The 25,996-nt window shown below is 39.8% G+C and overlaps 1 protein-coding gene across 1 annotated transcript in view; it reads left to right on the top strand.

Annotated features, from left to right (window-relative positions):
* LOC142861055 (cytochrome P450 3A4-like) overlaps positions 1–25,762 on the top strand; it is a 59,987-nt gene extending 34,225 nt beyond the window's left edge. Inside the window, exons 3-11 of the mRNA XM_075994847.1 lie at positions 9,440–9,553; positions 9,816–9,904; positions 11,224–11,372; positions 15,655–15,782; positions 16,847–16,913; positions 19,023–19,183; positions 20,584–20,810; positions 23,097–23,259; positions 25,667–25,762. Coding sequence (XP_075850962.1) covers positions 9,440–9,553; positions 9,816–9,904; positions 11,224–11,372; positions 15,655–15,782; positions 16,847–16,913; positions 19,023–19,183; positions 20,584–20,810; positions 23,097–23,259; positions 25,667–25,762 — 1,194 coding nt within the window. The remainder of the gene's footprint in view (positions 1–9,439; positions 9,554–9,815; positions 9,905–11,223; positions 11,373–15,654; positions 15,783–16,846; positions 16,914–19,022; positions 19,184–20,583; positions 20,811–23,096; positions 23,260–25,666) is intronic.
* Positions 25,763–25,996: the final 234 nt, after the last annotated feature.

Here is a 25,996-nt window from a genome sequence, read left to right as displayed (position 1 = left end):
ACTCTAACCATACTGTGCTCTTTTGCAAGGTGTGGTTTTTCTAGAGTATTTTGTGACAGTTTTCTTTTTAGCCGCGCAAGCATGAGAATGCTCTCTTCATAGCCTTCGCAGGATCTGCCAGGTTTTATTTATTTTTATAACATCAGTGTGGCTCCATTTTGGTTCTGACAACTTTCACATTCTGTACTGGAAAGTTTTTGGAGGCTTATCCCACCAGGAATTCCACAGGTAACCAGGTGTTGAGGCCTGTGGTGTCAATGAGGCTGATAATGTTGCAGGTGACCACTTTTCTCCAGGTTAGATGGCCCAGGGACTCCCAGCATCACTTTCTGTCCAGCGTCTGGCTTTTCACCTCTTCTCCTTTTTTCCTACCTTAGGTTACCTTCAAGTGCATGAAATGCATCATTTCAGACTGTTCCAATATGTGCTCATAAATGCATGGCATTAACTCCCTCCCACAGTGATTCATTTTTAAATAAAGCCAAATTCTTAAATTAAGTTTTTGCATTTAATACGTGCCTTTCAAAGAAGAGCTAGGAGATAGAGATGAACAGATTGGGAAATCATTTATCACCTGTTTTTCTTTTTCCTTTGTCTGCAAGTGTGGAGCCTTCTTTTGTGCTGTTTTTTAAATTTCAGTGAAGACTTTTCAAGAGAAGTATGTTCAAGTTTTTCTTTATACACTCCATTCTATTGAGTTTGAAGAAAAGATACAGAATATATTAGACCACCGTATTCCCCAGTGGGCTAATTGACTTCATGATTTTGGGGGTGGCCTCATCCAACAGCAGTAGCTGTTCCCTTTCAAGGCTGCTGGGGGCTTCGTGAGAGCCACAGAAGAGGTGCGATCCTGTGTACACTACAAGCAAATGGGAGAAGGTTTCCCCTCTTCCTTCATACCTCAAAACAAAAGGTTTCCTGTTATTTCTCACCATGATCTTGTAGAAGAGCTATTGTGTATTTAAATGTGTCTTCCCAACTTGAGCCACATTTCCCTTCATTCCGTGAAGACTCCAGGGGCTTCTGTGGTCAGAACCTTGCTGTGTGTCCTACCCTAACTTGAACTAGGAACTAATGTTGCTGTGTATCGTACAACTGGGGTGTGGATTATTAATGTCAGGATTCCTGGGTGTGGCTGCAGCTGCAGAATTAGGCTTGTAGAGTTTAATCAGCTCTGTTTTCCTGACACAGGGTGTATGAAGGTCAATGGCCTGTGCTGGCTATCACGGATCCCGACATGATCAAAACAGTCCTAGTGAAAGAGTGTTACTCTGTCTTCACAAACCGACGGGTATGCATCGATGTTTTAACTTTATACCTTTTTTTTTTTTATTTTGGCATATTATGGGGGTACAGATTTTAAGGTTTCAATAAATGCCCTTTCCCCCCTCCCCCCACAAGTCTGATTCTCCACCATGATCATCCCTCAGATGGTGCACAGTCACTCATTATGTATGTATATACCCGTACCCCTCTCCCCTCCCTCCTCCCCAATACCCTGTTACTGTAGTACCTATGTGACCACTTAGGTGCTGTTCAGTTAATACCAATTTGCTGGTGAGTATATGTGGTGCTTGTTGTTCCATTCTTGGGAAACTTCACTTAATAGTATGGGTTCCAGCTCTAACCAGGAAAATATAAGATGTGCTATGTCACCATTGTTTCTTAGAGCTGAATAGCACTCCATGGTATACATATACCACATTTTATTAATCCATTCTTGTATTGATGGACACTTGGGCTGTTTCCACAGCCTTACAATTATGAATTGTGCTGCTATAAACATTCGAGTGCAGCTGTCTTTTTTGTAGAGTGTCATTGGATCTTTTGGGTAGATGCCCAGCAATGGGATTGCTGGATCAAATGGTAGATTCACTTGTATCGCTTTAAGGTATCTCCATATTGCTTTCCACAGAGGTTGAACTAGTTTGCAGTCCCACCAGCAGTGTAGGAGTGTTCCTCTCTCTCCGCAACCACACCAGCATTTATTCTTTGGAGATTTTTTGATAAAGGCCATTCTTACTGGGTTAAGTGATATCTCATTGTGGTTTTGATTTGCATTTCCCTGATGATTAGAGATGATGAGCATTTTTTCATATGTTTGTTGGCCATTCTTCTGTCTTCTTTAGAAAAGTTTCTGTTCAAGTCCTTAGCCCACTTTTTAATAGGGTTATTTGATTTTTTCTTGCTGATTTTCGTGAGTTCTAAGTATATTCTAGTTATCAGCCCCTTATCGGATGCGTAGGATGCAAAAATTTTCTCCCATTCTGTAGGTTGTCTGTTTACTTTCATGACTATTTCTTTGGCTGTGCAGAAGCTTTGTAGTTTGATCATGTCCCATTTATTTATTTTTGTTGCTGCTGTGATTGCCTTTGGGGACTTCTTCATAAACTCTTTTCCCAGGCCGATGTCTAGGAGAGTGTTTCCAACTTTTTCTCTAGAGTTCTAATAGTTTCATACCTTAAGTTTAAGTCTGTTATCCAGCGTGAGTTGGTTTTTGTGAGAGGTGAAAAGTGTGGATCCTGTTTTAGCCTTCTACAGGTGGCTATCCAGTTTTCCCAGCACCATTTATTGAAAAGAGATTCTTTTCCCCAGCGTATATTTTTGTCTGCTTTGTCAAAGATTAGATGGTTATATGAAGGTGGTTTTATATCAGGATTCTCACATCTGTTCCACTGGTCAATATTCCTATTTTTGTGCCAATACCATGTTGATTTAATTACTACAGCTTTGTAGTATAGTTTGATATCTGGCATATTAATGCTTTCCATTTTGTTTTTGTTGCCTAGAATTGCTCTTGATATTCAGGGTCTTTTTTGTTTCCATACAAAGCGTAAAATTATTGTTTCTATATCTGTGAAGAATGCTGATGGGATTTTAATAGGTATTGCATTGAATCTGTAGATCAGTTTGGGTAGTATAGACATTTTGATGATATTGAGTCTACCGATCCACGAGCATGGTATGGATTTCCATCTGTTTACATCCTCTGCTATTTCCTTCCTCAGTGTTTCATAGTTCTCCCTGTAGAGGTCTTTTACGTCCTTGGTTAGGTATAATCCTAGGTACTTTAATGTTTTTGTTGCTATTGTGAAGGGAATTGAGTCTTTGATTTGGTTCTCAATTAGATTGTTGTTAGCGTATATGAATGCCTCTGATTTCTGTGTATTGATTTTGTATCCTGAGACTTTACTAAATTTCTGGTCTTCTCGATGTTGTGGAATAGTTTCTGCAAGATAGGTACTAGTTCTTCTTTGTAAGTATGGTAAAATTCTGGTGTGAAGCCATCGGGACCAGGGCTTTTCTTTTTAGGGAGATTTTTAATTGCTGTTTCTATTTCAGCTGTTGATATTGGTCTGTTCAGGGAATCTATTTCTTCCTGGTTGAGCCTAGGGAGGCTGTGTGTTTCTAGAAATTTGTCCATTTCCTCCACATTTTCTAGTTTGTGTGCATAAAGATTTTTGTAGTATTCATAAATTGTATCTTGTTTCTCTTTGGGATCAGTTGTGATATCTCCTTTTTTATTCCTGATGGAGCTTATTAGAGATTTCTCTTTTCTGCTTTTCGTTAGCTTAGCCAATGGTGTGTCAATTTTGTTTATTTTTTCAAAGAACCAACTTTTTGTTTTATTAATCTCCTGAATAGCTTCCCTGTTTTCAATTTAGTTTAGTTCTGATTTGATCTTGTTGATTTCACCTCTTCTGCTGGGTTTGGGGTTGGTCTGTTCTTCTTTTTCCAGCTCTTTGAGTCGTTTCATTAGATTGTCTATTTGTGATCTTCTTGTCTTTTGGTTATAGGCATTTATGGAGATAAACTTTCCTCTCAGAACTGCTTTAGCTGTGTCCCAGAGGAGTTGATAACTTGTCTCTCCATTGTCGTTTTCTTGATAGAAGTTTTTTGTTTCCGTCTTGATTTCTTCATTTACGAAGTAATCATTTAGTAGGAGGTGGTTTAATTTCCACATTTTTGTGTAGAAATGTGAGTTTCTGTTAGGGTTGATTTCTAGTTTTATTCCACTGTGATCTGAGAAGGTATATGGTATGATTTCTATTTTTTAAAATTTCTTGAGATTTTCTTTGTGTCCTAGGATATGGTCAATCTTAGAGAATGTCCCATGAGCTGATGAGAAGAAGGTATATTCAGTGGATTTTGGGTAGAATGTTCTGTAGATGTCTGTCAGACCCAATTGTTCTAGAGCTTTGTTTAAGTCCATTATTTCTTTATTAATTTTCTGTTTGGAGGATCTGTCTCGTGCCGTCAGTGGGGTGTTGAAATCTCCGGCGATTATGGAGTTGCTATTAATCCATTTGCTTAGCTCCAGTAAGGTTTGCTTTATGAATCTGGGTGCACCTAAGTTGGGTGCATATATATTTAAAATTGTTATCGCTTCTTGTTGAACTGTGCCCTTCACCATTATATAATGACCCTTTTTGTCTTTCACCACTTTTGTTGGTTTAAAAACTAAATCGTCTGAAATTAGAACTGCCACACCAGCCTTCGTTTGGCTTCTATTTGCTTGGAATATTGATCTCCACCCTTTTATTTTTAGTCTATATGCATCCTTGCAGGTTAGATGTGTTTCCTGAAGACAGCATATACTTGGCCTGTATTTTCTCATCCATTCAGCCAGCCTATGTCTCTTGAGTGGAGAGTTTAAGCCATTCACATTTATTGAGAGAACTGATAGGTAAGGTAGATTACTGTTCATTCTGTTGGGTTGGATGTTGTTGCTACGATTATTGTCTTTAGCCATTGTAATATCTGGCCTTTAATATCTTTGGGTTTTGATTGTTTTTATATTCGTGGGTTATTATTATGATGTTCTGTGCGTAACACTGTTTTAAGTACTTCTTGTAGGGCTGGTCTTGTCTTGGTGAATTCTCTGAGCCTTTGCTTGTTTTAGAATGTTTTTATTTCTCCTTCATATACGAAGCTTAGTTTTGCAGGGAATAATATTCTAGGCTGGGCATTGTTTTGTTTCAGAAGAGTGAGAATGGGGCCCCAGTCTCTCCTTGCTTGTAAAGTCTCATTAGAGAAGTCTGGTGTTATTCGAATTGGCTTTCCCTTGTATGTGACTTGCTTCTCTTGTCTTACAGCTCTTATAAGGGCCTCTTTAGTTGATTCTTTGGTCAGTCTGATGACTGCATGACGTGACGTCTTCTTGTTTGCGTTGAATCTCTCAGGGGTCCTCTGAGCTTCTTGAACTTGTATATCAAGATTTTGAGCAAGGCCTGGGAAATTTTTCTCTATTATATCTTCAAACAGCTTGTCCAACCCTTGAGTGTTGTCTTCTTCCCCTTCTGGTAAACTTATGACCCTCACATTAGGTTTCTTCACATAATCCCACAGCTCTTGTAGGCTTTGCTCTTTTCTCTTGTTTCTCTGCTCTATTTCTGTGACTGATTTATTTAATTGGAGGGTGTTACCTTCAAGCTCTGAGATTCTTTCTTCTGTCTGATCTACCCTGTTCTTGAGACTTTCCACTGTATTTTGTAGTTCCTTGAATTGATTCTTCATTTCCAGGAGTTTGGTTAAACTTGTCTTCATTGTGTCTATTTCTTTTTCCATATCCTGGAGGCTTTTGTGGTTTCTTTGTGTTGGTTATTGAGTTGTTGTTGCAGCTCGGTGAGAGTTCTTATGATCCACATAAGAAATTCCTCTTCTGTCATATTGGTTGCCTGATTTTGGTTGGTGTCTGTTTCTTGGGGGCTGGTGCTCCTCTTTGGGGGTGTGTTTTCCGTTTGTTTCTTCATATTTCCGGAGTTCCTTCACTGATTTCTTCCCATGTCGATCAATTGTTGTTTCTTTCCTTTAGGTTTTCGTTTGGGAATTCTCATGTCTTGTTTAGTTTCTGAGCCAGTAGGCGGAGTTGCTCTCTGGTGGCAGCCGTTGCTTGGGTGGTGTCTGCAGGTCTCTCTACCTGCTGGGGAGCCAGCAGTCTGAGATGTAGTGGAAGGGAAACAGCCAGTTACCCTACCCTTCCTGCTGGTCTCCGGGATGCTCCGGCGGCCTCCCATCTTCTGTCTCCTTAATTACACAGGTGGAGATAGATGGCAGGAAGGGGAGTAGTTCCTATCTCAGCTCCACCCCCAAGGCGGGACTAGAAACTTTGGAACCGAAGGCCCAGCCCCAAGTCACCAGAGTGTGTGTGTCGTAACGTCTCTCTGACTTGTATTCACCAAAGGCTTCTTCCTATTAGGCTCAGCCCTGCCCAGGCAAACTCCAGGGTCTGGACACCAAATGCAGAAGACCTGTGCAGATACAGACTGGCCTGAAGCCGGCAGGCCTGTAGCCAATCCCATGGAATCCCGTCTTCTGTCCCTTTAATTGCACAGGTGGGGATAAGTGGTAGGAATGGGAACAGTTCCTATCTCAGCTCTGCCCCCAAGGCGGGGACAGAGACTTTGGAGCCAAAGGCTCAGCCACAAGACACTGGAGCATGGTGAACGTAAAGTCTCTCTGCCTTATAGCCACTAAGGGCAGTCTCCCACGAGGCTCAGCCCTGCCCAGGTGGGCTCAGCACTCTGGACACAGGGCACGTGAGACCTGTACAGTGAGAGATTGTCCTGAAGCCAGACCCACCAAGCCCCGTGTTCTGTCTCTTTAATTCCACAGGTGGAGATAAGCGGCAGGAAAGGCAGCAGTTTCTATCTCGGCTCTGTCCCCAAGGCAGGGATACAAACTTTGGATCCAAAGGCCTAGCCACAAATCCCCAGATGTGGGGGTCGTAAAATATCTCTGCCTTATAATCACTAACGGCTGCCTCCTGCAAGGCCCAGCTCTGCCCAGGCGGGCTCCACACTCTGGGCACAGCGTGCGGGTGACCTGTGCAGGGAGAGACTGACCAAAAGCAGGCAGGCAGGCAGTCAATGGGACCCACCTATCCCTGCCTTTTTTCTCTTTAATTACCCAGGTGGAGATAAGTGGCAGGAATGAGAACAGTTTCTATCTCAGCTCCGACCCCAAGGCAGGGACAGAGACTTTGGAGCCCAGGGCGGGCCTCCGGGTTGCAGGAGAGTGTGGAAGGCAATGTTTCTCTGCCTTAAATCCGCCAAAGGCAATCTCCCCTGTAGCACTGCCCCATCCAGGCAGGGTCAACTCTCTGAGCACAGAGTCAGTGCCACTTGTGCAGCAAGTGATGGTTCAATATCAAATTGGTGGAGCAGTGGCGCGTAGCAGCGCTTTCTCTGCACCTCCTCTCCAAACCCCGAGCCCAAGTCAGCGCTGGAATGTCGAGTCAGCGCCAGAATGCAGGGGTGGGAGTGGTGCCAGAGGAGCAGAGGGAGGGGGGTCCTAATGGATCGAGGAGTCTAACTTTGCGCACTCTGACCTCTCAGTGCTATCCCAAACCTCCTCTATATCCAAAGTCAAAGCCTCCTTCTGTGTAAACTCCCCTTAACCTTGACCTGGGAGTGGGCTCTGGTTCCTGCTGCACGGAGAGCGGTTGCTGCGCGCGGACCCTCCCCCACCTTAAACTGGGGCAGCTGTGTGCTCTGGCGAGCTCAGCGCGTTCCCTGCTCTAGTCTCCTCTCCACACGGCTTAGTCCCACGCTGCCACTTCTCACCAACTTCAGGTACCTCCCGGCCTATGTGAAAGTGGAGCTCGGTGTAGGAGGGGGTGTTTCTCAGCACTGGGTAGGGCTGGCGCCACTGCCCGCCGGCAGCGGCTTAAGCGGGGCCTCGCTCCCTCCCTGATGTGTGCCTCCGAATCCCCGAGTTTTGCGGAAGAATGATCGGTTCACCTTTGCTTTAGGCTGTAAATGGTCTTATCTCTCTGTTTCCTGTTGGATATCTGCAGGCTTGCAAAGCTGGTCTCGTGGAAGTGCAGATCGCTCGAGTGTGGCTATCCGCTTTCTTCACTTTTCGCTCTGGGAGCAGAGAGCCAGGAGGGCACCCCTACTCCGCCATTTTTTTCCCTCTTCCTATACCTTTTTTTTTTTTTAATTAATTTTTTATTTGAAATACTGACAGATTCACAGGAAATAGTCTAAAAATGGTACAGGGAGTTTCCATGTACTACATTTCATCCTGTTTGCCCCAATGATAACATTTTGCATCAGTATAAATCTATTGTATTCCTTTCACTATAGTTACAGGAAATTGGCACCAATATCCACAGACCTTTTTCAGATTTCCTTAGTGTTATGTTGCCTCATTTTTTTGGATGTTTATGTTTGTAGCTCTATGCAACTTTATCACATTCATAGGTTTGTGTAACCACCAGCATGATGATGACACAACTGTTCCATCACCCTGAGGCTCCCTCCTGCTGTCCTTCTACAGTCATGATGCGTGGCTTCTCTTTTTCTCTTAATAGGGCTTGTATCAGAGCAAACGTTTTTTAGCTTTGATAGGTCAGTTCATCAATTTTTCCTTCTATGCATTGTGCTTTTGGTGTCAATTGTGAAAATTCTTCCTGAGCCCTGCTATATTGTTGTTGTTTTTTCTAAAAGTTATATAGTTTTATGCTTTGCAGTTATGTCTATTTTCTGTAAATTTTTGTTTAAACCATGAGGTTTAGGTCAAGGTCCATTTATTGTGGCCTGTTGCTGTTCAACTGTTCCAACACAATTTTAGAAAGGCTGTACTCACTCCACTGAATTGCTTTTTGCACCTTTGTAAAAAATCAGTCGGGCCTCTTTGTGTGTGTCTATATCTCATTGTATATTCTGTTCTGTTGATCACTGTGCCCCCTTATCCAGTACCACACTGTCCTGACTACAGTAGATATACAGTAAGTCTGAACAGCATGAGTATTCATACCTACCACTTTGTTTCTTTTCCCAGACGACGTCTAGCAATTCCTAGATTAGGAAATAGAATTATCTCCTTCTTTTTCCTCTAGCCTTGTGAAAAAAAATTAATAGAAAAAGACTTTGAAGTAATTTTATTATTTCTTCAAGATAGATTCATAATCTTTTATGTATTCTCTACAATTTAAAAAAAATTACTACTTCAAGATATTCCTTTTTCAAGTTGTTCATGCTATGCTGTAAGTAAAGATACAAGTAATCTCAAGCAACCCACAGTCTGCAAAGGCCACCTGGTGAACTGTCACCAGTCCCCTTTTTCTCTGCACAGCCCTGGAGGAGGCACAGTTCTTGTTCCCCCCTATTACCCTGGAAGAAAAGATTCCCCACCAGGGGGTCATTTGCATTTAAAAAGAGACTCAGATTTAGAGGCTGGAAACCATACCAGGTGGCTGGGTGACCTCAGACACACACAAATACTCACCCCCCCCCACACACACACACAGGCTGAGAGCAGGGTAGGCTTTTGGGAAAAATCTATAATACATTGAGCACCTAGCATGGGGCCTGCCACCCAGGAGACTGTCACTTAACATTTGTTAAATGAGTGATATCTGTTTCACACATTTTACGTCTGTGGAGATCTACAAAACTTATAAAGGACAAAATGTTTTTGATTTCAACTCCAGCCTTTAGGTCCAGTGGGATTTATGAAAAGTGCCATCTCTATATCTGAAGATGAAGAATGGAAGAGAATACGAGCGCTGCTGTCTCCAACCTTCACCAGCGGAAAACTGAAGGAGGTAAGAAAATACAAGGACTTCTACTTAGAAACTGAAAATATGAATCTGGGAACAGGGACAAAGTAACTTTATGGTCCCTTTCCAGGAGGTAGTCCACTACATTTGAGCCTCCTAAAAGTGGCCTTTTGTCTTTATGTCCAGAAGAGACATCACAAAATTCATTATAAAATAGCACTTACTACTCCATGCTAGGGAAAGCCATGTCCTTCTGGGACTTGAGTGTACAGATTTAACTATGTGTGGTGTTGTATTTCGTGCTTAGATGTTCACCATCATGAGCCAGTATGCAGATGTGTTGGTGGGAAACCTGAGGCAGGAAGCAGAGAAAGGCAACTCTGTCTCCTTGAAAGAGTAAGTAGTAGTACAGTCTCGGGGTTCTGAGCTGTCATGAAACCCTCTAGCTGCCTGCCAGGGAGCTGATGTTCCCACGGATAAGTTATTCCAGTGAACAGACAGAAGCAGGTGTGTGGTGTTACAACTCCAGAGGGCCCTCCAGGAGTGGGGTAGATTGCATGAGAAAGTGGGGCAGCAGAAATGTGGAAGGGTCTTCTACCCTGTGAACAATAACTGCGAGTAATTAATCTGATTATATGTTCTTTGGATGTTCTGGAAGACAAAATACATAGGTTAGAAAGAAGAAAAATGATTGTGCCAAAGTTTTGGTCACAGAGGGTATGGAATGGGTGGAGGTCACATGGCTTGGTACCAATTGTCTGGCAGGGACAGAGCAGAAAGTTAACAATGGAAAATGTGGGAGAAATTCAATCCCTTCATATTTTATTGAGGATACCATGAAATACTAAATACTAAACCTTCCCACCTCTTCTCCTTTCTTCAATCTCAAAAGAGAGAGGGCCCTGGAAAGACTCTGTTTAGAGCAATCCTGTTATTTAATCACTAAAATGATGCACTTCTGAATTATGCAGGAAAGACAGGTGTACGCTGAGCCTATCCTACACAGATTGGGGACATGTTCTCACTCAATAATAGGATCTCCCTCAGTCAATTTGAGTGAGATCTATTATTTTGTTATCTAATGCGTTTTTTTACCTAGGAACATTTTTAGTTCTTGCCTTTTACAGAAATGCTCCTACCCACAGGCTGACCCCAGATCATAGGAGTTGGAGGAAGTGGGCCTTTCAGGAGCCTTAGCAGACAGTGAAGAGGAGAGAAGATGCTCGTGGTGACTCAGAACAGAGTCTTGCTGTTCTGTAATGTGCTAAGGGTGAATCAGCACTTGGGATAGACTCTCTGCTGAGGCATTGTCTCCTTTCTTGAGTCCCTAGGAAGAGTTAGTTATTCCACTCTTGTCCTGAGAAAACATGGTGCTTACACCCCTGTTGTCATCCACACTCAACACACTCTCCTGTAGTTTGTCTGACTTTGGGTCTCTGTCCCCCTGTGCCTAAGCAACTTGACCTCAGAGGTAGTACTATCTTGACTTAGTGTCTCCACCATGCCCAGCACAGGGCTAGCTACATCACTGGCACTTGATCACCACATCAGGAGTGAGTGTGATGGGAGATGATCCAGCAAGTAGTTCTGAAAGTCTGTGGTTCTTGACATCTGCTGACAGTTCACACGGATTGACACACACATGTTGCTGCATGTGTACTAGAAGAATGGTGAAGCAGTGCTCATTTCTATTTTCCATGTCTTTCTCTACTCAGCATCTTTGGGGCCTACAGCATGGATGTCATCACGGGCACATCATTTGGAGTGAACATCGATTCCCTCAACAAACCACAAGATCCCTTTGTGGAAAAGACCAAGAAGCTCTTAAGATTTGATTTCTTAGATCCATTCTTTCTCTCAATCAGTATGTGGACTATTATTTCTTTTTCTCTCTCCTTTTAAAAATAACTACTTTATTGAGACATAATTCAAATACCATAGAATGTACACACTTAAAAAGGACATTTCAATGGTTGATAATGCATTCAAACATACATAGAACCATCACCATTTTCAACTTTAGAATATTTTCATCAACTTAGGTACCTGTAATTTTTTTATTCTCTTAACATTACTTTATTTTTTAATTTTGGGCTTTTTTTAAATCTTTCCTCTCTTTGTTTCAGAACACCACGATGAGGTGGTCTTAAGTTAACTTGAGTTAAGTGATACCTCACTTTAGTTTTTATTTCCATTTCCCTGATGATTAGAGATATTGAGCATATTTTCATGTGTTTCTTGGCCATTAATCTATCTTCTTTTGAAAAGTTTCTGTTCATGACCTTTGCCTACTTTTAATTGGGTTATTTGATTTTTACTTGCTGATTTTCCTGAGTTCTATAGAGATTATAATTATCAACACTTTATCAGATGTATAGCATGAAAGTATTTCCTCTCATTCTGTAGGTTATCTATTCAGTCTACTGATAGCCCCTGTGGCTGTGCAGAAATTTTTAATTTCATCATGTCCCATTGATTGTTTTTTGTAGATGCTCTGATTGCTATGGGATTTTCTTAATAAATTCTTTCTCTATGCCAATAAGTTTTCCTAATGTTTTCTTCTAGAATTCATATAGTTTCATGCCTTAGGTAAGTCTGTTATCCATCATGAGTTGATTTTTGTGAGTGGTGAGAGGTGTGGATCCTGTTTCAGTCTTCTGCATTAGCTATCCAATTTTTCCAACACTGTTTGTTCAATAGGCATTCTTTTCCTCAATGTGTGGTTTTGTCTTCTTTGGCAAAGATCAGATGCATATAATGAGTATGGTTTTATGTCTTGGTACTCAGTCCTGTTCCAATTGGTCTTTGTCTTTCTTCTTATGCCAGTACCATACTGTTTGATTCCTATAGCCTGATAAATTGATGCCTCCCAATTTGTTCTTTTTGCTTATGGTTGCTTAAATTATTTGGGATCTTCCGTTGTTCCATACAAAGCATAGAATTATTTTTTCTAGATCTCTGAAAAATGGTGTTGTTGGTTTAATAGGGTTTGCATTGAATGTGTAGATCACTTGGAGTAGTATAGACATTTTAACAATTTTGATTCTCCCGATCCATAAGCACGTTATGGTTTTCCATCTCTCTATGTCCTCTGCTATTTCCCTCCTCAGTGTTTTGTAGCTCTCCCCATACCAGTCTCTGACCTCCTTAGTTAAATATATTTCTATGTACTTTATTTTTTTGTTAGTATTGTGAAAGTTATTGAGTCTTTGATTTCGTTCTCAGTTTGACTGTTGTTAGTGTATATGACTGTTACTGATTGGCTTACATTGATTTTCTAACCTGAGACTTTGTTGAACCTCTTTATCAATTCCAGTAATCTCTTGGCGGGATCTTTGGGGCTTATAGACATAAGATTTCATCAGCAGCAAATATCAGTAGTTTGACTTCTGTTCCCATTTGGATGCCCTTGACTTACTTATCTTTTCGGCTAAGACTTCCAACACTATGTTTAATAGAAGAGATGACAGAGCACAACCTTGTCTGGTTCCAGTTCTGAGCAGGAATGCTTTCAATTTTTCCCCATTCAGTATGATGTTGGCTGTGTGTTTGTCCCATATGGCATTTATCATTTTGAGGTAAGTCCCCTCTATGCCTGTCGTGTTAAGTTTTATTATCGTAACAGGATGGTGAATTTTGTAGAATGCTTTTTCTGCATCTATTGAGAAAATCATATCATCTTTACTTTTACTTATGTCTATGTGGTGAATTACATTTACAGATTTGCATATGTTGAACCATCACTGTATCTCTGGGATGAAGCCCACTTGATCATTATGGATTATTTTTTTGTTGAGCAGCTAAATTCAATTTGCTAGAATTTTATTGAGGATTTTGAATCTCTATTCATAACGGATATTTGTCTGTAGTTTTGTTTTTTTGTTGAGTCCTTTCCGGTTTTGGTATCACAGTGATGTCAGCTTCGTAAAATGTGTTGAGGAAGATTCCTTCCATCTCAATTTTGTGGAATAATTTCTGTAGGATAGGCACAAGTTCTTCCTTGTAAGTCTGGTACAATTTGTGTGTGAAACCATCTGGTCTAGGACTACTTTTAGGAAGGATTTTATTGGTGCTTCAATTTCGGTACTTGATATTGGTCTGTTCAGGAGTTCTCTTCTTCTTGATTGACCCTAGGGGAGGCTGTGTGTTTCTAAGAATTTTTCCATTTCCTCAACATTTTCAAGTTTATGTACATAGAGATTTTTATAGTACTCAGGGATGATATCTTGTATTTCTGTGGTATCAGTTGTAATTTTTTCTTTTTCATTCCTAATTGATTTTATTAGAGTCTTTTCTTTTCTGTTTCTGGTTAGTCTATCAAGAGGCATGTCAATTTTCTTTACCTTTTCAAAGAACCAGCTTTTTCTTTCATTAATCTTTCACATAGTTGTTTTGTTATCAATTTTATTTAGCTTTGCTCTCATCTTGGTCATTTCTGTTCTTCTGCTTGGTATGAGATTGGTTTGTTTTTCTTTTTCCAGTTCATTGAGTGAATTCATTAGATTTTTGATTCGTGTTCTTTCTATATTTTGGATGTAGGCATTTAAGGCTGTCAGTTTTCCTCTCAGTGCTCCGTTAGCTAAGTCCCACAGATTTTGATAACTTGTATTCCCTTTATCATTTAGTTCAAAGAATCTTTTGATTTCCATCTTAATTTCCTCCTTGACCCAATAATTGTTCAGCACTAGGTTGTTTAGTTTCCATTACTTTGTGTAGAGATGAGTATTTCTATTCCAATTGACTTCTAATTTTATTTCACTGTGGTCTGAGAAGATATACCAAATAATTTCTAGTTTTTAAATTTATTGAAACATGTTTTGTGGTCTAGGATGTGGTCAATCTTAGAGAATGTCCCATGAGCTGATGAGAAAAATATATGTTCAGTGGCTTTGGGTAGAAAGTCCTGTAAATGTCTGTTAGGCCCATTTGATCTGGAATTCTGTTTTAGTCCATTGTTCCTTTGTTTATTTCCTGTTTTGATGATCTGTCCTGTTGTCAGTGTAGTATTCAAGTCCCCCACTACTATAGTGCTATTGAATTTTATTTTGTTTAGATCAAGTAGGATGTGCTTCAGGAATCTGAATTGTAGAGACTTAAAATTTTAGCTATCACCAACTGCTCAATCCCATCACTCTATGCAACCACTAATCTATTTTCTGTCTCTCTATATTTGCTACTCTGAACACTTCCTACAAGTGATTTCAATGATATTTCTCTATTGTTCACTCTCTTTTGCATTGCTTTCCTCTTTATATAATTGTGTTCATGTGAGTACTCAATTCACTTCTTTCAATTCTGAGACTATTAAGATAAGTCATCTCTTTTTTGTTCTTGGTCAATCTAGCCAAAGTTGTGCTAATTTTGATGATATAATTCTAAGTACCATTTTTGGTTTTGTTTATTTTTCTCTATTGTTTTAAGTGTTTATGTGATTAATATATACTTTAGTTATTCTTGTAGTTTTTCCTACTGCTCGAATTAGGTTTATTTTGTTTTTTTTCACTACTTTATGGTATAATGTTAGGTTATTGATTTTAGATGTTTTTTTATAAATTTATACATTTAAAGCTATAAATTTTTCTGTAAGCACTGCTTTTCTTATATCCCATAAGTTTGGGCATATCATGTCATCATTTTGATTCATAACAAAACAATTTCTAATTGCCCTATTGATTTCTACTTTGTCCTATAGGTTATTTAGAAGTGCATTATTGAATTTTCACACACTTCTGAGTTTCTCAAGTTTGTTTTAGTTATTGATTTCTAGTTTCATCCCACAGTATATGAGGGACATAGGATATATTATTTCTTTCACAACTACTATTTCATGAAAAGCACAATGCATTAAACAGTAGACCATAGATTGGTATAAGGACCAAGAGGTCAGGGAATTTAATTCTGTTAACTTAATCCTGTGACCCCCAAATGCAGAAGAGGTCATTAATCTCACAGCTATAGGGGTGGCCCCGAAATGTGGATGTTGCATTGCTCAGCAATTGGCCTGGAACATAAGCAAAAATTTTAGAGGAATGGTTCCTGCTTGAGAACCCTGAAGTCTATTACTTTTCACATGCATAAAGAAAATTATAATTGCTCCAGGTAAATTTTGTATTCACATGATGGTTTTCTTTTTTTCTTCCCTATAGCACTCTTTCCATTCCTTACACCAGTTTTTGAAGCATTAAATATCTCTATGTTTCCAAAAGATGTTACAAACTTTTTTAAAACCTCTGTAAAACGGATGAAAGAAAGTCGCCTCCAAGATAAACAAAAGGTAAAATCTGATGGTGGTTCCATGCAGATGTTCACTTTTTGATAATTTGGGAAATAATATTATTATACTTTGGGCATTTAAGTCTATTTTTTAAAGGAAGACATAAAACTTAAGGAAAGAACAAAAAAGGAATTCATTTTGTAGGAATGAAGAAGGTGGAGGATGGGAGGACATATAAGAATGAGTGAGACAGACTGCATTTAAAATTTAATATTAGGCACAGTAATTAGTATGTCATAGTGTAAATGTTGGTGAGAAAAAACATAACCACTTCCCTTAACTTCAATAAATTTTCAGAGGAAAGTGATTACTCTTTAACAATGATTTTACTGCTACTTTAATGGCCCAACATTGTCGACTGGCAAGGAATTATTTCAAGTTATTTTAGACACTCTCCCATGGAAAGCCCTCTCTGGTCACCTGCTTAGTATAGCCTATGTTAAATATGAGCACGCTCGAGGCCTGAGGTGGGCCGAAGTTTTCTCTGGGCCTTGGGGTTACAAGCTGTGCTGATCCAGCTCTGCCTAATGAGGGCTCCAGACCAGACCAAGGATGTCTGCAGGTCACAAATGTGGAACTGGGTACTCACATGTCACTAAAGATTGTACAGAGTCCTAAGAGGATGGAGCAGTTGAAGATGCTACCACAAAAACACTGCAAAGGAGCCCTGAAAATGTCAAAAAATTAATCTATGTGACCATTGGTTCAGAATGAAGGTCTCAGAACAAAAATAACTTAAGTCCTGAGCAAGCAGGTGAGAAGGGAAAAGGAGCAGACCACTCTTTGGCCAGGAAACAGTGTACAAAAGCCAGAGAAGCAAAGGATCTGGGAAGGCGAAGACCAAAAACAGTTGCACATGATAGCTGAAATTCTCCCAGGGAAATATCTTGCCCTGCAGGGTCTTAGATAGATGTTTTTGTTCACGGGTGACTCAGGCAACACCTGTCAGACTCTGGACTTCAGAGGCCCATATTGTCAGAATGAAGGGTGACAACTGTACTCCTAATGTACTTCTGACCTCACAAGTCACTTTCTGTCACTGAAATTTCTCTTTCTGCTTCCAGCAACGAGTAGATTTACTTCAGCTGATGATCGACTCCCAGAATTCAAAAGAAACTGAGTCCCATAAAGGTAACCAAGGGGACTTCTGGGAACTCCTGATGTGGAAGTCCAGAGGGGGGCTTGTTTAAAAATGTGCAGGAAGCTTTTCAGGAGAAGGAGAATTTCTGCCACACTGCAGAATGACACACATTCAAATATTAGAAATGGTAGCTTGATGCACCTTCTAGAAGCACACAGGAATAGCCATGTTCAAAATAAGAAGGACAGCCTGGAACAATCCTCTTATGCCTGGAAGTCAGCCAGGGGTCTGTGGATCACCTCCATCAGGACAAATGCAGGTTCTCAGCCTCCCCCAGATCCACTGAGTCAGAATGTCTGCCAAGAAATTTGCATCTGACATCAAAATAGGAGGCACACTGGCCCAGTAAGGCTGATTTTAACTTGCAATACTTCGTGAAAGTGTGCTTGCAAGCTCAATCTACTGTAAAGATTTATTATTCCCTTCATAATGAGTAAGTAACCTATGGGTAAACATTTTAGACTATGTAAATATCCTATTCCTCCTGACCTTTCATCAACTAGTTTCACCATCCATGGATCATTCTGATTCAAACTATAACAACAGTGATGGTGGCAAAATAAGGATTATGGTCAGTTTTAAGCTTCAAAAGTTTAACAACCGTCTCACAAAAGTCCTCAATATTTAATAATTGTTCTCTAGAGCGAGGAGGGACTTGCTCCAGCACACTAGTGTACATGTGTCTATGTGTATATATATTCTATCACCTGTCTATCCATTATCTACCTATCTATTATCAATCTATATATCCCAATACAAATTTATGTGGTGAAGGAAATAGTCTATCATTTCCCTGTTCTGTACAGTAGCCACTGGACACATGGGACTATTGGGCACTGAATACATGGCTAGAGTCATTCAAGAAAAATTTTAACATGTGTGCAATTTTAATTAATTAAAATTTAAGTTTAAACAGGTACATGTGTCTAACGGTTATCTCACTGAACAGCAGAGCTCTAAACTTTGAGATTATACTGCAAGTTCAATTCAGTTTCATGAGGTTGACGCTAACTGCATAATAATTTGATAGTTGAACATACTCCCTGAAGCATCACAGAACTATCACTGCAAAATCAAAATGTGCAGACACTTCTCACACTCATTCTGTATTGTTCTTAGTAATGAATTTCATGGGTGAGGTGGGCACCGTATTTATTTCAGTAGTTTGGGTATATAAAGGGCCTAATCCAGTCCCAGTGAAACAGTCCAAACCTTGACTGTGCTCTGCTTGTCTCCAGAGAAACAATCAAGGAGGAGGCCAACCTGTTATCATAAAGGCTTTTGCTATTTTGGTGCCATTCTTCAGACTAGGGTCAATGACCACCCTTTGAGCTTTTTGTCTCTTTCTGTAATTTCAGTACACCTGAGATAGTCTATTTTGCAAAACTGTACCCTAGATCTTCTAGTACTTGATGCCTCTTACAGGTAAAAGCCATGCTTCTGAGGCACACAAATCACAGGTCCTGAACGTTCAGCTACTGATTCTGTAGGTCTAGGTGGGTCTTTAGATTTTGCATTTCTAGTACACTGCTGGATCATGTTGATTCTACTTGTCCATGGACCACATATGGAGTAGCACGAGATTATCTGTAGCCCAATATTGTTCCCTCAACCATGTGTAGAGAAAAGATCCTTCAATTTTCCCTGAAGCCTCACTATTGCAAATTCTCAAAATTTTTCAAGCTCTACTGTAACTAAAACACTTCAAATTTTCCCTGGCAGAGAAGGCTATCATATATTTCCCTTACAGCTGAAGTACTTTTATGAACATCCAAGGGACACACCTATAACACTCAGTATGTTAGACAGAAATGCTCTCTGGAAATAGCCCAGATGTGTAGCTGGTGAGGATGGCATAATGAGGAGTGGATGGGCCAGGATCATACACACCTCGAGATAAACTGGATTAATACAGTGTAGCCTTGCTCTGGCTCTATAACACAGACATCAGAATGAAAGCCACTCCCAGTGTGACTCTGAGTTACTTTTCCACTTTTTTCACTAGGGATTTCGGGGCTCACTTGAATTTTTCCTTTCTGTAAACTGTGATCTTCCACATTATCCTGCTTTACCCTAACATATCCTTTCCCTCCTTTCAGTTCTGTCTGATCTGGAGCTCGTAGCCCAGTCAATTATCTTCATTTTTGCTGGCTATGAGACCACTAGCAGTGTTCTTTCCTTCATTATGTATGAACTGGCCACTCACCCTGACATCCAGCAGAAACTGCAGGAGGAGATTGATGGGACTTTGCCGAATAAGGTGAGTGGATAATACAGGGAGAGGGAGGGAGGAGGTGAAGCCTTAGCAAGAACGCCTGCTCACCACTTCCTAGGAGGAGTTTTCCCAAATATGTAAGCCTTGATTTTTTCACAGACACTACTTAGGAAGGCCCTAAAGAGGAAAGGAAATGGAGAAATATAGGTAATGGACACTGCTCCCAGAAATACAAGACATTTGTAAAACAGTGCTGGTCCTCGTGCATCTATTATCAGTTATTGCAATAATGCAAAAAAAAAATCCAGAAAACATTAGTGGCATCTAAGAATAAGCATTTGTTGCTTACATGTCTGGATAGATAGCTTAGCAGGCTCTTGTCTGGCTCTTATCTGATCGTGCCTGGCCTCAGGTGCACTGGGCAGGTGGACCCAGCTCTGCCAACGCTTGTCTTATGCTGCAGTCATGAAGCTAGTGGTGATGGAACTATTGGTGAAGAAGCAAAGTAGGAACCAGGGTATCTGGCTGCTGTGGAGTCTCTTAACCTCTACACTACTGCCCTAAATACAAGACTAAGTGCTAGTGACATATCACCCACACTTTTTTCAGATCTCTGCCCAACTGGGATCCTTTGTGGTGTGAAGAGACCTGGCCTCTGGGGCCAGTGAGGCTGCTCAGGCAGTGGGGTGAACACAAAGGGATCTTTTATAGAGCTGATAGTCAATCCCCTAAGCAAAAAGTAGTAGACTGTTTGAGCAAAAGGGGTGGGGCTAAATGTGGGATTTCTGTCCCCTTTATAACTTTCACTAGAATTGAAATTGTTTACCCTTAGCTTCCAATCTTAACCTTCTTTTGTCCTGTTTCAGTTAGAGATAGACCAGTTTATCTTGAAATTATTTGTAGAGCTTGTTAACATGTTTCTACCTGAATTTTATATATGTAATTAAAAGGGTAACCAAGCAGGATTTCCAACTAAAGAGCCTTATGTAGAACAGGGGGATTTGATCTTTACATGCTCTTTACCTTCTCTGGTTATACATGTGGCCTCGTTTTGGAAAGGTAACATTGACTTTGACATATTGTAGTGAAATGTAATGTTCATCCTCTCTTGACATTTGCTCATGATAGAGGAAAAGGCACTATGTAGTGATGCTGAGGATTTCAGTCCCTGCATAGGGATGTCCCAGCAGGTCTCCCACATCTGTAACATCTCCACATATATCATGGGACAGAGAGCAGATCAAGTACTTGCTAGTTATTAAAATGCCTTATGGATGTGAAAGTCCTTTGCCACTATGTTTCTTTGGATCCCCTAACACTTGAATAATACTCTATTATCTGAAAGATAGACTGCTCTGAAAGAGATAGAGATCTTAAAATAGACTACTCTGACAGTTGATTCCAAGTCTCAATTTAGTAAAATATGGGCTTTTTTTTCTTCCCAGACACCTGCCACCTATGATGCCCTGGTACAGATGGAGTATCTTGACATGGTGGTGAATGAAACTCTCAGATTATTCCCCATTGCTGCAAGAATTGAGAGGGTCTGTAAGAAAGACGTTGAAATCAAGGGAGTGTCCATTCCTAAAGGGGTAGTCGTGATGGTACCAACTTTTGCCCTTCACCGAGACTCAAAGTACTGGCCAGAACCTGAGCAATTCCGCCCTGAAAGGTACAAGGCCCCTGGGAAAGGGATCCCACCCTGAACCTGGCTGGCTCAAGCATATCCTGACATTTCTTAGTGTGCATAATAATCATGTGTTATACAGTGATTATCTTGTAAGTCTTTTTATTTGTGCAAATTTCCTGTTAAAAGTATTAATCGTGAAAGTTTATAAACCTTAGACTAGTAAAAGGAAAACTATAGACACACACTTACAAGACACCATAAAATAAGCCTCAGTAATTATGTGATATATGTCCTGATGGACATTGTTCTATGCATATATGACTTTTTAAAAACTAGAGTATTATCATGTTTTATTTAGGTTTGAACTGCTTCTTACTTCATTGAAGAGTAAACTATCCACTATCATTTCTAACTTTATATTTTTGGTAGGATTTGCCATAATTTCTTTCATCCCTATTTTATGTTAGTGTAGGCTTTTTAGTCCTTATAGCTTTTCTGTGCTGTTCCATATATCTCTCTGAATTTACTGCCAACTTTAACAAATTTTTCCACATTCCTTTGTGTTCAACATTGATTACTGCTTCCTCAAGGGTAATTGTAAAGGTGCAGGCTGAGGACCTAAGAAGTCCTCATCTCTGTTGGTGTGAGCCACTCCATTGAGGACAGAGGAGAGCACAGGTCTTCCTGGTCCTGTCTGTGGCTGCAGTCCTGTGCCAGGTCCCTTGTGCTCTCAGTGGTCAGTTACTCTTCCAAAGCATAGTCATAGCTCTCTAGACATCTCAGACATTCCAGCAAGCCACTCTGGGAATACAGTGCCAAGACTGTGCTTGGGAACTCTGGAAATAGTTGATGCCTTTTCATTATAATATTGGTAATCAAAGTTAAGAATACAGTATTTAGGGCACTGGCTAGTGAGTCAGGAGGCCTGGGAGCTAGACTTTTATTGACTCATCAGTACAGGCATGATGATGGCAGGGAGTTTGTCTTGTTGGCCGTGGTGTCCCTTGGGCTTGCATTTGAGTCTGCACATATGTGTTGGAAGAGTAATCAGAATTGCCAAGTCCTCTGTTTTCTGGAGCTACAGAATTCTGTGTTTCTTTGAACCTGAGCAGTTGAACCTCTTGTAGCTGCACAGAAAGAAATCAGAGACCACTCTCTGTACTCCCCTTTGATTCATTCTGTCACCAAACAGAGTAAGTGCTTACTGAACTGTGAGACATCCAAACATTTAAAAAAAAAAAACTACTATGGAGGATGTTTCACATATATGCATGTATATTCTATGGAGCAAATGTATAGAGGAAATTTAATGCATCTGCATGTACATATGCAAGAATGATCAATGTGTGTGAGCTGCCCCATCCACACAGCAGCGTAAACATCTCCCAAACTCCTGTTATTTTGAAGCAATCAGCTTAAAAATTACAGATTGCTCTCAAAAATATAAGGTCATATTACAAAACACATCACTATAATGCCATTATCACTTTATCCACAACATCTTTTCTTCATATAATCATATAGTGAGGAATCAATTTGAACAAAATGCAGGTGTGTCCTTCAAAGAATTTATACCCTAGTGGAACAAATGGATAAGGAAATCATGATTATATTATAGGAAAATAACATCAAATGCCCATGTAAATCACCTGACTTAAATTGTTCTAGGTGAGGGAAAGACAGAGAGGGAGGATATTGAGAGGTAAGGAGGAGGAAGACAAGAAGGAGGAGTAGTGGGACTAGGAGGTGAAGGAGGAGGAGGAGAAGGAGCACTACGGAGAAGAGAAGGAGGAGGAGAACGATGAAGACAAGGACAAACAAAAAGAAGAAGACAGGGAAGAGGAGGAGGGAGCAGGAGATTTACAAAGAAAAGAAAACAGAATAGAGGGAAGAGAAGGAAAAAGAAGAAGCCCAATTAAAATAGTGCTAGATATTTTCTCCTGCTCTTTCCTCAATGTACATATAACCAACATAAGTATGATTTGAGGCAGGAAACTACTTTTTCATTAATCATTCTCATTACTTATGTGCCTTTTAGAGTGTGAGCACATCAGAACCAGGAATATAATTTTAGTAGTTAGAGGTATGTTTTTGAAACTGTACTCATCTCATCTCAACAGAATGGACAGCTCCTGTAAGGAGAATGGAGAAGATCTATAGCATGCAATTTTCCTTGCAAAATAACCATAGCAGGATTCCCATGACTAATCCGCCAGAGTATTTTGTTTATTACTCCTGTGGGGACAGGAAGTCTACGTCACAACTCCTATCATATAGCTCATGTGGTTTTTCTCTCATTAACTTTTTTATCTATTATTGTTGAGGCAGGTTCAGTAAGAAGAACAAGGGCAACATAGATCCTTACATATACCTGCCCTTTGGAAATGGGCCCCGAAACTGCATTGGCATGAGGTTTGCTCTCATGAACATGAAACTTGCTCTCGTCAAAATACTCCAGAACTTCTCCTTCAAACCTTGTAAAGAAACACAGGTCAGTAAACTTTCTGTACACATAATGTTTTATTAGGAATTTTGTTTACTGTAGAGTGTATATTTTTTAAAAAGAATATGCTTGTTCACTTTTTTTGTAATTTATTTTATGGGGCAAATAATGTATTTGGAGCAATCCGTGATCTTTAAGGGTGCTTCAGTTCTGCAGTTCAAAACATGGCTTTATAAAGACCAAACTATAAAGATCATCTAAAGTCAATACAGATTAGCATGACATAAGTATGTCCAGTCCCTGTAACATAGCAGTGGCAAGAAATAAAAAAAATAATAATGATTGTGTTCAGTCTCTTTGAACTTGAGCAAGAGTCAAATTCAGTTTTAAATCAATTGGAAAGATAAGGAAGTGTTTTGCACCATCATAAAAAACAGTGATTATCTCACCATGACATTCGAGGGGTGCTTTCCTACACCCAAACGTAGAGAAGCTCCCTGGTGACAGTACTTCTCAACCACTGGCACCTCATTAGAATCACCAGGGAGCTTTAAAACATCAATCTGCCTTGAGTCATCTCACAAACTCTAAAATAACTGACCCAGTATGTGACTTCAAAACTTCCCCCATTGGTTCTCATTTAAAGCCATATTGGAAAATCACTGATTTAAGGCACAGATATGAAGGGTCCCACAGACTAGGACCATCCCGAATGTTTGAATTCACCTTTTAGGTGCCCTTCTCTATACCAGGTTGGCTCCTTTTCAACCAGTTAGTAACTCCATAAATATTCTTCCCACTCTCCTCCTTTTTCACTCATCTTTCAAGTATTAGTTCAAACTCAAAGTCCCTCCAAAGAATCTTCCCTACCTAGTCCAAGGTCCACTCTCTGCTCTGGTTTTGGTTACTGCAGGATGTTAGCACCACCCAATTTTATACCTTGTCATTAATTATGCAGCTCTATATTTTCTCTGTGTCTAAGAATACCTTAACTCAATACTGCCTTAACTGAATCATCTCACTGTATTGCTTTCATAAAGTCACAATGGTGCCATGATGAAGACATCATCCATTGTGAATATTCAGTAAATGTTTAAGGAGTGATTTGCAGTTTATTTGGATCTCATGGATACAAACTTTAAGCTTTTTACTTTTAAAATTTAACAAATGACATTTGTGTCTGTGAGTGTCCATCTGTCTTTCTATGAGGAAAAGATGTTTATTGCATTTGAAAATTAAAAATAATATGTTGCAGTTATGGAAATATTTTTATTTTATCTGAAGACTTTGAAGTACAATTGTCATTAATTCATATGAACCAAGGCACTATAAGTCTTACTTCCAGACTCATGCATTCCATATGCAACTCCTCCTCTAATGTAGGCTTTTAGAATGGGAGAGGATGAGGATGGAAACAGTTCTGCCTTATTTGTGGCTTTAGGGCAGCTGTGTAGCTGTCCAATAAGTGTGTACAGATAGGCGGCTCAGGTCTGAGAGAAAGCTGGCTGCTGGCATGCCTGGGATGGGGAAGATACTCCTAGGCAAGTTCCCAGCCATCTACAGGCTGGCATTTCTCAATCCCCATGAAAATTTGTTTGCCCTGCTGTCAACTAAGATCAGAAGGTTACTCTGTTGGTGGCTCTCACATGATGGAACGAGTGGCTCAGTGAGAATTATGCCCAAAGTATTAATCAAAACACTGTAGAACATGAGATGTTCCCCATTTGCATTACATTTGAAAAAACTGTAGTAGATATTAGAAAACAAAAACATAATACTTTCTAAAGTCAACTTCCCATCATTATACTGCACGGTTTCCCTGGAGAGGAGCGACTGGATTGATAAGAATTCAAAGACTACCCATGTGATTAAAGTGTATAATACCTGCTCAGGAAAACACTGTAAAATTCATCATACACAAAATGATCTTCATATGGCTGTTCAAAAATAGTTTGCTATAATGCCTAAGAATTTATAATAAATTTTTAAGCCTCATTCATTTTACATAATTTTTTTCTTTTTTTAAATTAATTTACTTATTTTATTACTTCATATTATGGGAGTACAAATATTGTTAGGGTTACATATCTTGCCCGGCCCCTCCTCCCCCACCCCATTATGCCAGAGCTTCTAGAATGTCCAGCCTCCAGGTGGTGCGCACCGCCTAAAATTTAATTTAAAAAAATCAAGCCAACATTAGTTTGTCTCAGACTTGGCACAAAAGAGATGCTCAATAAATATCATATTAAATGATGGATGCAAGAATGCTTTTACTACCCAATCTTCACACACCTTATAAAATAAGTGTACAGAATCCAAGATATATGATGCTAAAAGAAGGTTTTATAAATTTGCAAAGCATTATTGTCCTTAATGTATCTTTTCTAATTTGCATCTATCTTTTCTTCATTTTCTTCATTCATTGCTTCTCAATATGCTTGTTTAACTGTTGCAGGTCCCTGTGAAATTAAGCTCAAAGGGACTTCTTCAACCAGAAAAACCTGTTGTTCTAAAGGTTGAGTCTAGAGATGGTACCATAAGTGGAGTATGACTTTCCCTAAAGGACTTCTGCTTCCTTCTTCCAGAAACATCTAAGAACAGTAGAGATCCCAATTTACATTGTAAATAAAATGCAGAAATGAAGAAGAGCTTGACCTAGAGTACTTGATCAATGACTAGGAATTCTGTACATTCATTGTGGTCTCTCAGTGTCTTTGGAAGAGTGTACATTGTGTGATTTAAAGGAAGTGACTAAACCAAAGCCACATACATGAATTCCAATTCA

This window comes from Microcebus murinus, chromosome 19, assembly GCF_040939455.1.
Source record: "Microcebus murinus isolate Inina chromosome 19, M.murinus_Inina_mat1.0, whole genome shotgun sequence".
Lineage (NCBI taxonomy): Eukaryota > Metazoa > Chordata > Mammalia > Primates > Cheirogaleidae > Microcebus > Microcebus murinus.
The sequence above is the reverse complement of the archived record's forward strand: the minus strand, read 5'-3'. Positions and strand labels throughout refer to the sequence as shown.